Source organism: Aquarana catesbeiana, linkage group LG05, assembly GCF_042186555.1.
Source record: "Aquarana catesbeiana isolate 2022-GZ linkage group LG05, ASM4218655v1, whole genome shotgun sequence".
In the NCBI taxonomy this organism is placed as follows: domain Eukaryota; kingdom Metazoa; phylum Chordata; class Amphibia; order Anura; family Ranidae; genus Aquarana; species Aquarana catesbeiana.
In genome coordinates, this window is record NC_133328.1 from 528550517 (window position 1) to 528563215 (window position 12699).

Here is a 12699-nt window from a genome sequence, read left to right on the forward strand (position 1 = left end):
AGCACCCAGCAACTGCAGCACTGGTAGACAGCAGCTTTCAAAGCATGAAGGTGGTCAGGGCACAGGACAAATTCAGTAGCAGATGAGCAGCTGACTACCAAGTTGGTAAGAAGTCACAGGACAAGGAAAAAAAAGCAGAATTAACAAGCACAGAGATTAGGGGTGATTTACTAAAACTGGAGAGTGTAAAATCTGGTGCAGCTGTGTATAGAAACCAATCAGCTTCTGCGCTTTATTGTCAAAGCTTCATTAAACAAAATGAAGTTAGAAGCTGATTGGTTTCTATGCACAGCTGCACCAGATTGTGCACTCTCCAGTTTTAGTAAATCTCTCCTATAGTCGGAAGGAAATCATAGAATTGGTAATTGTAACAGGTTCAGATGAAAGGCTGAAGTGGGAAGTCAAAGCAGGTCACAGAGCAAGTGTCAATGATGGTGCAGAGAAAGGCAAAGGAACACACCAAGTAACAACATGCATCTGAAGACCACTCTAAGTCTTTAGGTAATGCATTTCCACTTTTGCAGCCAAATTAGGATAAAACTTGCTGTATATTTGTTACATGTTCCTATTCACATAGCATATCTTTAAACAAATATATAAAATTGCTGCTAAAGTTTTACTTGATTTTTTTCTGAAAAATACAAAACTGAAGTATTCTCATGCTTTGCAATGTTAAGGAAGGGGCTGGGGAATGTTTACCAAAATTAACCCTGTCTGTAATGTTCTGGAAGATCTCATTATCATTTGCATAGCTCCCAACTGTCCCTGATTTCGAGGGACTGTCCTTGATTTGGAAAAATGTCCCTCTTTCCTCCTCATTTGTCCCTCATTTTGGTCTGATCTATATAGTAAAATGCAATATTTATCTTTCAAAAAGTGTCAGTGCTTTACAATCCAATTTCTAAATTTGTATGCTGCATTTGTAAATATCAAAAGCCAGCATAAAAGTATAGCAGTGGTAAAAAAAACACACTTGTGGACTTAACTAATCTTCTTTTTTATTTTTATTTAAAGTATAATTCTCCTTTTTAAAGTGACATGTCCTATGCCTACATAGTTTTGCTAATAGGTGTCCCTCATTCCCATCTCAAAAAGTTTGGAGATATGCATTCATTTTCTTTTTTTTTTCTTTCTGTTTTCACCTGGTGATCTGGCCAGTAAAATATCTCCTGCATTAGGCTCCATTCACACAAATGCGTTTTTTTCATGCTTTTTGCAGAAACGCAGGACTTTTTTTTAACATGGGTTCCTATAGAACACGTTCACATTAATGCATTTTTGTGCCTCTGCATTTTAAAAAGGGTCAGGGACTTTTTTAAATGCATTTTTAGTTCATTAGACTTCAATAAAGAAGCTGCAGAAAAGCATATAGTGCGTTTTTACTGTGTTTTTTACAGTGATTTTTGCCGCAATTAGCATTTTTTAATCTGCCCAACAAATTTTCACCCCCAAAAAAAGCACAAAAAAAGCAAAATGGGAATCGCTGTAAAAACGCGGCAAAATCGCAGTAAAACACTGCAAAAAGCACTGCAGAAACGCTCAAAAACAACATGTATAGATGTGAATCGAGCCAAAGGCTCTGTTCATACTATGGCGTTCCGGAATGCGGGCGGAATCATCACGATTCCAAGTCGCTGCAAATCGCAGGACGCCCTTGCAATCTTTGTTACTTTGAATTGCACCCAAATCGCGGCATGATTTTGCCACAATTGTCACCTGACGAATCGCAGTAAAATTGTGCAAACAGGATCGTGGGGCGCCTGTCGCCCCAAAGAAGCTCCTGAACTTCTTTGGGGCGACAGGCATCAATGATTTTATTTGCGCGATTTTACTGTGATTTGTCAGGTGACAATCGTGGCAAAATTGCCTTAGAGTGTCCCCACTTTGGATGAAGAAGCATAGGGGCACCATTGGATGGCAGCATTGTCAGTCTGGGGAAGGGAAGTGTTAGATGTATTGTAGTGAAACCAAACTCCAGCTCACACTTTATAAGCAGTTACAAAAAACATAAAAGCTGATCATTGTAAGCACCCCTGATAGTGTTACAGTATATGGTTTGTCTAATCTCTGTAAGGTGCTGTTCACCCTGCCATTAAAAGCAGGTGTTTGAGATGCATTTTTAATGCTCTTCAAATGCCTAGTAAAGCAGTCTTCAACTGATAATATGGACAGTGCACAGAGCTGTTCACATTATGAACATAATAAAGTGTTCGCATTTCTGCTCTTCAAAAATGAAGCTACATGTCGAATTTGAAAGGAGTTGAAGCATCTCAAGTCCTTCCATTCAAGTCTATGGTAACGTACCATAAACACGCTGACATGAGTTTGTGACACGATAGGCCTTGTTCCCCCCCCAAAAAAATAGGTGCATTTGTTCAGTGTCAGTATTTTGACCAAGTGTAAACAAGGCCTAACTGATAAAATCTGCTGGAGAGCTTGTTATTTTCAAAAACACTGGCCTGGTGCTAAACATAAATATATACAATATATAAATAAATGAATGTAAGAGTATAAGACAGAACATCCAGTGATTATAAAGTCCACTTAAAAAAAAAACATATTAAGACTGGGTTCACATATGTGCGATGCGGGAACCAGTGCGATTCCAGCGCTGGTTCCCGCATCGCTCCTCTCCCGCAGGCAGTTCACACTGCCTTCTGCGAACCGCTGCGGGTGTCGTTAACTTTGACTCCCTCAGTTTAATTCACAGATCGCAGTGCGAACTTTGAACTCGCACAGGAATCGGATTGCATAGGTGAGAACACCCATGCGATCCGATTGTAATGCGGGGAAAAACAAGTCCCTGCACTATTTTCTGTGCGTATCCAATGCGAGTTCAGCCATACAACTGCATTTCTCAGAGATCGCATGTGATCGGCACCTACGGTGCGGGGGCGAATCACATGCGATCTCTGAGATCGCACTAGTGTGAACCCAGGCTAAAGGTGAAAGCAAAAACATGTGATATCCATCCATCTCGGAGACACCGGAAATGACGCCACTGTCTCCGAGACCCGTAAGTCCGTGGTGAGGAGGCGATCAGCCGCTATTGTTCTTTGGATGTTATATATGTTATGAACAAGAAAAATTCCTGTAAGTATTTTTAATCTATTAAAGAAAAATGTTTTGTATAGCATAATAGGCTATTCCTTTGTGTATTCTGAGTACCCGGTCCCTAGTGGAGTTACCTACAACGAAAAAGGAAGAGTACAAAAGGAAGCCATCTATTTGGAGACACATCAAGTTAGCAACTCAAGATTTGTGTAAAAAAGGTGCAGTATGACCTGTGGTGGGTCATGGAGCAAGGTGAGCGGGCATTGCACCTATAGGTGTTTGCTGGAAGCTGTTTCTGACACATAGCTGTCTGCACATACAGTAGATGGCTATCATCTGTGTTTTACTTTCACCTCTAATATTGTTTATTGAAGTGGACTTTACAATCACTGGACGTTTTGTCTTATACGCTTACATTCAACTATTGATATATTGTATGTATTTATGTTTAGCACTAATGATTGTCCTTGGCATTTTATTCAAGGAATTTATGTATGTCTTTTTTCCTTTGTTGAATAGCGCACTATTCCTTTCTTTTGCATATGCATTTAGAGTGGCATGAGTTATGCTAGTAATCGTGCAGCAGTTCCTTATTATTTTATTCACTACTATTTACATAGCAGCGCATAAGCACTTCACATTATAACACTTACTGGCTGGATCACCAGATGAAAATAAAAGAAACAAAGCCTAAAAAGGAAAATGCAGCCATTGCATCTAATAAATGGTAAGCTGCAATATAATAATTTGTTTCTTTTGTGTTTGGTACGACTTTAACCCTTTCACTGCCAGGCCCGTACGTCATATAAACGGGGGGGGGGGTTACACATATGGTGTGCAAATCCAACAAGCAGACTCCTGCCTGTCAGGAGGAAGCATTCCAGCAGCTGCCTGATTGCTTCGACAAACCCCCAGAAATGTGCCCCCCCCTGCACATGCGCCCTCCCCCCCACTATGTATCCCTGGTTCCGCTTGCCCATCTGCAAGCCCAGGACCAGCATTGCATCTGCCAACAGGTAGGGAGGAGGGAGTTGACCAGACCCATGTCCACTCTCTTCCACTTCTTGTTGCTGACCTTTAAAGCTACGTGTTTGCCGTCACTTCCGGGTCCGCCTGTCAGTCTCCCTGACCAGCATGGCTGGTAACGAATGTAACGCAATGCGATCTGCATTGCATTACATTCAGTGGAGCACAGAGGAGACATGCAGGGTTTTTTTAGACTTCGAATGTCTCCTGAAAGAGAACCTTTCACCAAAAAATCATCACAAGGGGACTTTTTGTCCTTTATGTAATAAAAAAATAACACAAAGTAACAAAAATAGTTTTTAAATTGTAAAAAATGTAAGTTACACTCAAGCAAATAAAATCTCCCCTAAACATTTTTGAACCCCCCCCCCACCCCCACATATATTCTCATACAAGCATAAACCCAGTGGTGTATTTAGGTTTTGTGCTGCCCTAGGCCTGACTAAACTTGCGCACTCCCTATGACCCACCCCTTCCTTCAAGGCCACACCCCTTCCTTTTTAAGATCTGCCCTGTCATCTTCATGGGAGGAGGACAGAGGGACGCCGCGGGAAGAGGACAGAGAGGGACACCGCAGGAGGAGGACAGAGGATGCGGCATCTTTTCATTTGGGGGGTAAGGGGATATGTGCTGGGTGCTTTGGGAGGGGAGAGGACATGTGCTAGTGGTGGGGGAAGGATCAGACCCCCCCACTAGCACATATCCTCTCCCCTCCCAAAGCACCCAGCACATATCCCTTTACCCCCCTCCCATTACTCCAGGTGTGCATCTGTTATCTGCCCCCCCTTCCCAGTTACTGTGTCCCCCTCCACTGTAAACTATACACAGACCTCAGACCAGCAGCGCGACTCTTGCACTGAAGTTGTGTCCCTCCTCTGTGGCTCCTCCTCCTCCTGGCTGTGTATACTAGAACATTGGAGTAGAGGAGGAGCTGAAGAGTGTGTGTGGCTGACAGTGGGGAGAGAGGTGTAGGCTGCTACGGAAAGCCGTTCGCCGCTTGTGTGACCCCGGGCGGCAAGTGTCTTGGGTGCCCACACTAGCACACTCCTGTCTGGCCAGTTACCGAAGCACAGTGCCGGAACTTGTTGTGGCACTGAGCTCTGGGACAGTGGCATCACTAGGGTTGGTGTCACTTGGTGCAATAAAAATTGTGCCACCCCCCCTATTTTTAGACCGGAGGCCCAGCGTTGGAGCTCATTGTGGCGGTCAATAAGGCCCAGAGGATATCAAGTTAGGTACTTCCTAATGGCTCAGTCCCTGGAAACAGTAATGGATAATGGCCAACAGGCCCTCTTACCAACCCGGTGAAACAGCAACAGTGATCCCTCTGGCTGGACTTTCGCTCAATCTGGGTTGCTCAGGTGACTCTAGTCAGTAGTGTAGTATGTCTTTACCCTGGCAGTGGCTCCGTCTTTCTCCCCCTCTGGTGGTGCGGGTACAGCGTGGCTCCCTCTCTGGTGCAGGAACAGCGTGGCTACCTTCCTGGTGGTGCGGGAACAGCATGGCTCCCTCTCTGGTGGTGCGGGTACAGCATGGCTCTCTCTCTGGTGGTGTGGGTACAGAGTGTCTCCCTCTCTGGTGGTGCAGGTACAGCGTAGCTCTCTCTGGTGGTGCGGGTACAGCGTGGCTCTCTCTCTGGTGGTGCGGGTACAGCATGGCTCTCTCTCTGGTGGTGCGGGTACAGCATGGCTCTCTCTCTGGTGGTGCGGGTAAAGCGTGGCTCCCTCCCTGGTGGCGCAGGTACAGTGTGGCTCCCTCTCTGGTGTTGTGGGTACAGCATGGTTCCCTCTCTGGTGGTGTGAGTACAGCGTGGCTCCCTCTCTGGTGGTGCGGGTACAGCGTGCCTCTCTCTCTGGTGGTGCCAGTACAGCATGGCTCTCTGGTGGTGTGTTTACAGCGTGGCTCCCACTCTGGTGGTGTGGGTACAGCGTAGCTCTCTCTGGTGGTGCGGGTACAGCCTGGCTCTCTCTGGTGGTGCGGGTACAGCATGGCTCTGTCTCTGGTGGTGTGGGTACAGCATGGCTCTCTCTCTGGTGGTGCCGGTACAGCGTGGCTCTCTGGTGGTGTGGGTACAGCGTGGCTCCCTCTCTGGTGGTGTTGGTACAGCGTAGCTCTCTCTGGTGGTGCGGGTACAGCGTGGCTCTCTCTCTGGTGGTGCGGGTACAGCATTGCTCTCTCTCTGGTGGTGCGGGTACAGCATGGCTCTCTCTCTGGTGGTGCGGGTACAGCGTGGCTCCCTCCCTGGTGGCGCAGGTACAGTGTGGCTCCCTCTCTGGCTTTCCCAAGCACAATACTCTCTTTTTCTCCTCTTGTAACACCCAATTCCTCAGCTTTTTTCTGGTTTCCAGGCTCCCCCCCCAACAGAGTGCATGCATGCTGGGGGCTGTAGCATGGTGTCTGTGGACACACTGGTGCTGCCACTCTTCAGGGACTACATTTCCCATGATACCCCCCAGTGTCTTCTGATTGGCCCTCTGCTGTGGCCAATCATGGTGCCGCGTCGAACCCATTAGAGCCGCTCTCTCTTCTCCTTTCGGCTGACAGAAAGGGGAGGGGGGGTGAGCAGGGGAGATGCACAGACAGCCCGCAACTCTCCTCTCCTTGCCACACCGCTGCTGCTCCATTTGCCAGGGAACTCAGCAGCAGTGCTGTGACAGGGAGAGGAGAGCTGCGAACTGTCTGTGTATCTCCCCCCCTTGCCCCCCTCCCCTTTCTGTCAGCCGAAGGGAGAAGAGAGAGAGCGGCTCTAATTGGGTTCGCTGCCCCACCGCCCAGCTTCCTGCCCGCTGTTTCCCTCCCCATGATTGGCCACAGCAGAGGGCCAATCAGAGAGAGAATCACGGCTTTACCGGGGGGGGTGGCTTGACGGCTCCTGCTAATACTGCTACCTGGCCCCCTCTGCACCCGCAACGCCACTGCACTCTTCAGCTTTACTCCCCTGATGGTGGTACCGCATGCGGGAGGAGGGTGCGGGTGCCTTTTCCGTGCGGGTGTGGCTTTTTTGCCTCCCCCCACAAAGTGCCACCCTAGGCCTGGGCCTTGTCGGCCTAGGCCAAAACACAGCATGGCATAAACCCATGCGTTAGGGGTGCCTACACATAAAGACGTCAATTGCGATACACATAGCACATATTTCCACACATGCTGGATTGAGAGCACCAGACTTCAGGGATAGATGGATCAGTGGAGTACTCGTATTCAGATAGATCGCTGTAACACAGCAAACAATTCTCAGACAACACATTAACAATAACTCCTAATAATACCTGACAAATGTTCAAAAAGTAAATTTGGGCAAATGCAATTGAGATTAGCCGGATAACAGAGGATGTGTTGTATTTTAGTATATGCCCCTATCTTTTCCACCTCGTTGAAGAAGTACAGCCTGAGTTATTTTGGCTGTACTTCTCCTGTGGATCACAGGGGTGCAGTTTGTTTTGCACTCCTGTGACCCATTTTCAGCAGACAGCTGAAGTCCGCTGTCTGCTGAAGTCACAGAGCCAGTCCAGACTCGGGCAAGATCGCAACACTGAAGTCAGGGTCCGCCCACATGCCTGGACGGGCACCCGGCTCAGCCTCTCATAGCTAAGAGGCTGAGCTGGGTGCTCCCACCCCCTCCACAGTCCAGTGCTCCTGTGAATGAGTAGGGGGGCAGAGCAGAGAGCTCGGGGAGCACTGAGAACCAAGTGAACTGCGGTGTTAGATCGCTTGGCTCTCAGTGTTAGAGACGACGGGGGACAAATGCAGCATTAGACCGATGCTGTAGCCACCTAGGTAAGTCTAAATCTGAAAAAAAAACATACTTCTCTTTTAAATATGTGAAATAATACAAAAACTTTTATGTCCCCAAACTTCCTAATGATGTTCTGTCCTAATGAAAAGGGTGTTATAGTGGGAAAACTGTCAGCTTAATGAAGGAACCCAATACATCATTTATTCAGCAGAAAGAAAATACAATTTTTTAGTGCTATAATAAACTGAACCAGAAAAAGCAGTACTAAAATTCCAAGGATAAGTCAATTTAGGTACTGTCCACTAACCTAGGCAATTTAAACTTAGGATGTGAACAAATGCATCCTGTTCACCACAGCCCTCAGTGTTCAGTGAACCCAGAAACTATTTCTAATATTTCATTTTTGACACTTTCTTGTTTTCCTGCATTCTGTTAAAATTTCTTTAGATATACAATTCTGCTAAAATTCTGTAATTTGCATATAAAATTTTAACTCTGTAATGTATATAATTATTTAATTCTTTTTTTGTTTTTACAGTGTTTTACCATAGAGACACATACACCTACAGTCAACAAAATAGAAAAAGAATCAGAAATTCAGAAGCTGGTCAATGAGATATTCAATCATATAGATCAGAAGATGCCTAAAGTGACTTTTGCCCATATCGACAACACAACAAGTACCAAAAAGAGCAAAATGTACATAAAAAGTCCCAAAGAAAAGTATTGTGTTGGGGATGAATTAATAGTACAATTTGATGCATATGATCATTTAGGCCAAAAGAAAGCCTATGGAGGAGATTATCTGAGAGCAATAATTTCCAATCCTGATACGCAAGCGAGAGCTTCTGGAAGAATTGAAGACTTTAAAAATGGAACATACCATGTTCAATTCACCTTATTTTGGGAAGGTAAAGTAGTGGTAACATTGTTCCTAATGCACCCAAGTGAAGCCGTTTCAGCAAAGTGGAAGTCACGAAATAGCTGGTATGGTAATGTTGGCTACTTGTGCAAATTCACTAGTCCAGGCAAACAAGTAGAAACCAAGTGTGGCTTCAATCTCAGTAAAGAAGAAGAACTGTGTGAGTATATAGATGAGAGAGATGAGGAATACTTCTACTCTGTCAGGTATGTTACATTTTTCTGTTTTTGAGAGGCAATACACAGTGTGTGTGTTTTTTTTTTTAGTAAATTAAGTATGGATTTTAACGGGAATCCTGCTCCAAAATTAAAAAAAAAAATAGTGTGCGGTCCCCCCAAAAATCCATACCAGACCCTTATCCGAGCACGCAACCTGGAAGGCCGCAGGAAAAGAGGGGGGGACGAGAGAGCACCCCCCTCCTGAACCATACCAGGCCACATGCCCTCAACATGGGGAGGGTGCTTTGGGGTAGCGGCCCCCCCAAAGCACCTTGTCCCCATGTTGATGCGGACAAAGGTCTCATTCCCACAACCCTTACACGGTGGTTGTGGGGGTCTGCGGGCAGGGGGCTTATCGGAATCTGGAAGCCCCCTTTAACAAGGGGACCCCCAGATCCCTGCCCCCCCGTGTGAAATGGTAACGTACCCCTACCATTTCACAAAAAATGTGTGAAAATGGTAAAAAAAACACAAGACACGGCTTGGGACAAGTCCTATTAAAAAATAAAAGTGTCCCACGAAGTCCATTCATCTTCTTCTTCTCTCACTCCAAAGGACCGAAATAGAAAAAAAAAAGCCACACGCCGCCACCGATCTGCCTCCATGGGAGGCACCCGCCGTAATGACCGGCCTCTCAGGTGACAGTTCATTTATAACTGAGGGCGGGGCCACACAATGACGTTGCCGGGTGACCCCACCCCCTCTGACACACGGGGACATCCCTATGGCTTTCCCGTAGTGTCAGAGGGGGCGGGGTCACTCGGTTACGTAATATCTCACAAAAGTTAGTACACTACTCACATTTTTGTTCATACTTTATTATATCTTTTCATGTGAAAACACTGAATAAATTACACTTTGCTACAATGTAAAGTAGTGAGTGTACAGCTTGTATAACAGTGTAAATTTGCTGTAACTTCAAAATAAAACACAGCCATTAATGTCTAAACTGCTGGCAACAAACGTGAGTACACCCCTAAGTGCAAATCCGAGTCCTCTTCCACTCCTTCATGAAGATTCACAGAGCTGGTGGATGTTAGAGACCTTGTGCTCCTCCACCTTCTGTTTGAGGATGCCCCACAGATGCTCAATAGGGTTTAGGTCTGGAGACATGCTTGGCCAGTTCATCACCTTCACCCTCAGCTTCTTTAGTAAGGCAGTGGTCGTCTTGGCGGTGTGTTTGGGGTCATTATCATGTTGGAATACTGCCTTGCAAGCCCAGTCTCAGAAGGGAGGGGATCGTTCTCTGCTTCAGTATGTCACAGTATATGTTGGCATTCATGGCTCCCTCAGTGAACTGCAGCTCCCCAGTGTTGGCAGCACTCATGCAGCCCCAGACCATGACACACCCACTGCCATGCTTGACTGTAGGCAAGACACACTTGTCTTTGTACTCCTCACCTGGTTGACACCACACACGCTTGACACCATCTGAACCAAATAAGTTTATCTTGGTCTTATCAGACCACAGGACATGGTTCCATTAATCCATGTCCTTAGTCTGCTTGTCTTCAGCAAACGGATTGCGGGTTTTCTTGTGCATCATCTTTAGAAGAGGCTTCCTTCTGAGACAACAGCCATGCAGACCAATTTGATGCAGTGTGTGGCATATGGTCTGAGCACTGACAAGCTGACCCCCCACCCCCTCAACCTCTGCAGCAATGCTGGTAGCACTCATATGTCTATTTCCCAAAGACAACCTCTCGATATGTGTCAGAAACCATGAATCAGACTGAGACAAAAGTACAGTTAAATCACACTTGTTTAATAAAAAATGTAAACAGAATAAATGTAGTCAAAACATAACCAGAGTTCAGGAACCGGAATGGATAGTCAGACAAGCCAAAACATCAGGGAGTCAAAGAGAATCGTAGTAGAACAGCAAGCAGGATCTGGAGCCAGAAAGGATGTCAGCCAAGCAAGTCTTTAACAGGAACACAGGAGAGTGTCTCTAGAGATGTGACCAAGGCAAAGGCAGAGATCATCTGGGCTGGACGGCTTAAGTAGGCATGACTGACAAGCAGGATATCCTCAACAGATGAGTCACTGTGGAGAGATAGAAGCTGGCAATTAGCCGACAGCTGAGCGACCAGCTTAGAGAAGGAAGGGCTGAGCCCAACCCTGACAATGTGACGCTGAGCACTTGCACTTGCACTCATCTTCTTTGGTCGACCATGGCGAGGCCTGTTCTGAGTGGAACCTGTCCTGTTAAACCGCTGTATGGTCTTGGCCACCGTGCTGCAACTCAGTTTCAGGGTCTTCTTATAGCCTAGGCCATCTTTATGTAGAGCAACAATTCTTTTTTTTGGATCCTCGGAGAGTTCTTTGCCATGAGGTGCCATGTTGAACTTTCAGTGACCAGTTGTCAGGGGGCTTACCTCGGCAGGCGAGGCGCCCGCGGTGGTGTGCGTCTGGGCGCGTCGGCGCGCGCGTTCCTGCGGACCTCGCCGTGCGTGTTCCTCGCGGCGCTGGTGCGTGTGTTCAGGATCGTTCCGTTGTGCACGCCGGTGTGTGGGGGCGCGCACGTTGGCGGGCGCGCGTGCCTGTGCGTGTCGGGGCACGCACGTGCACGTCGTTTGGCGCCAAGAGCTCCATTTAAGCCGGTGTGCTCTTGTGACCAGTGCTGCCTAATCAACAGCTAGTCGTCCCAGAGCTTGATCTTGTACCTCTTCTGTTCCTGCTATACCTGCTGACCCGGCCTTGTCCCCCGACCTCTCTCTGAACTCTGCCTGCAACGACCTCTGCTTGTTTGACCATCCGATTGCCTGTCCCACTGTACCTTTGCTGACTGTCTGTTACCGAACCCGGCCTGTCTCCTGACCATCCGTCTGCCTGCTACCTTGGATCCTATCTGCTTGTCTGCAGACTTCCTGCCTGTAGCCCTTGCAAAGCCTGCTTAGCTCAGTGTCTGTGCTCCAGCCTACTCCAGCCTTCCCATCTGTTAACCCTGCAACTTCCGGACTGCAATACCTGGACTACTATACAGGCCCTCATACCACTCCGTACTTTCGTGCCCTCTGTTTACTCTACCAGGGGGCCGATAGTCGGAGGGTAAGGGAGCCTCCCCTCTGCCCGACAGGACTCGCCGGTCTGGTAAGTAGGAGCCTGATACCAGTATGAAAGAGTGAGAGCGATAACACCAAATTTAACACACCTGCTCCCCATTCACACCAGAGACCTTGTAACACTAACGAGTCACATGACACCAGGGAGGAAAAATGGCTAATTGGGCCCAATTTGGACATTTTCACTTAGGGGTGTACTCACTTTTGTTGCCAGTGGTTTAGACATTAATGGCTGTGTGTTGAGCTATGTTGAGGGGACAGCAAATTTACACTGTTATACTGGCTGTACACTCACTGCTTTACATTGTAGCAAAGTGTATTGTCTTCAGTGTTGTCACATGAAAAGATATACTAAAATATTTACAAAAATGTGAGGGGTGTACTCACTTTTGTGAGTTTTGTGAGATACTGTAATATGTGTGTATATATATATATATATATATATATATATATATATATATATATATATTATTTGTGATAGGAGTCTTGTGATGAGTGATTTGGGGAGGAAATTGAACGTGAGTTGTGCCGAGGTCAGAGTGGACAGTATGCCTAAAAGGGGGCATACTCTATAATGAAAGTGGGGTGAAAAGAGGATGGTGGGGAAAACTAAGAGCGGAACCGACATTAAGGATCTGCAAGATGAGGTTTATAAAGGAAGACAGAGAGACTCCTCCCACA

General features: G+C 46.7%; 1 protein-coding gene across 2 annotated transcripts in view; it reads left to right on the plus strand.

The window, feature by feature from the left end:
• The window catches only part of LOC141145227 (NXPE family member 1-like), a 452066-nt gene that overhangs the window by 613 nt on the left and 438754 nt on the right, over positions 1-12699 (plus strand). For both annotated transcript variants that reach the window (XM_073631731.1, XM_073631732.1), the window contains exon 3: positions 8352-8941. In XM_073631731.1, the coding sequence (XP_073487832.1) occupies positions 8352-8941 (590 nt within the window). The remainder of the gene's footprint in view (positions 1-8351; positions 8942-12699) is intronic.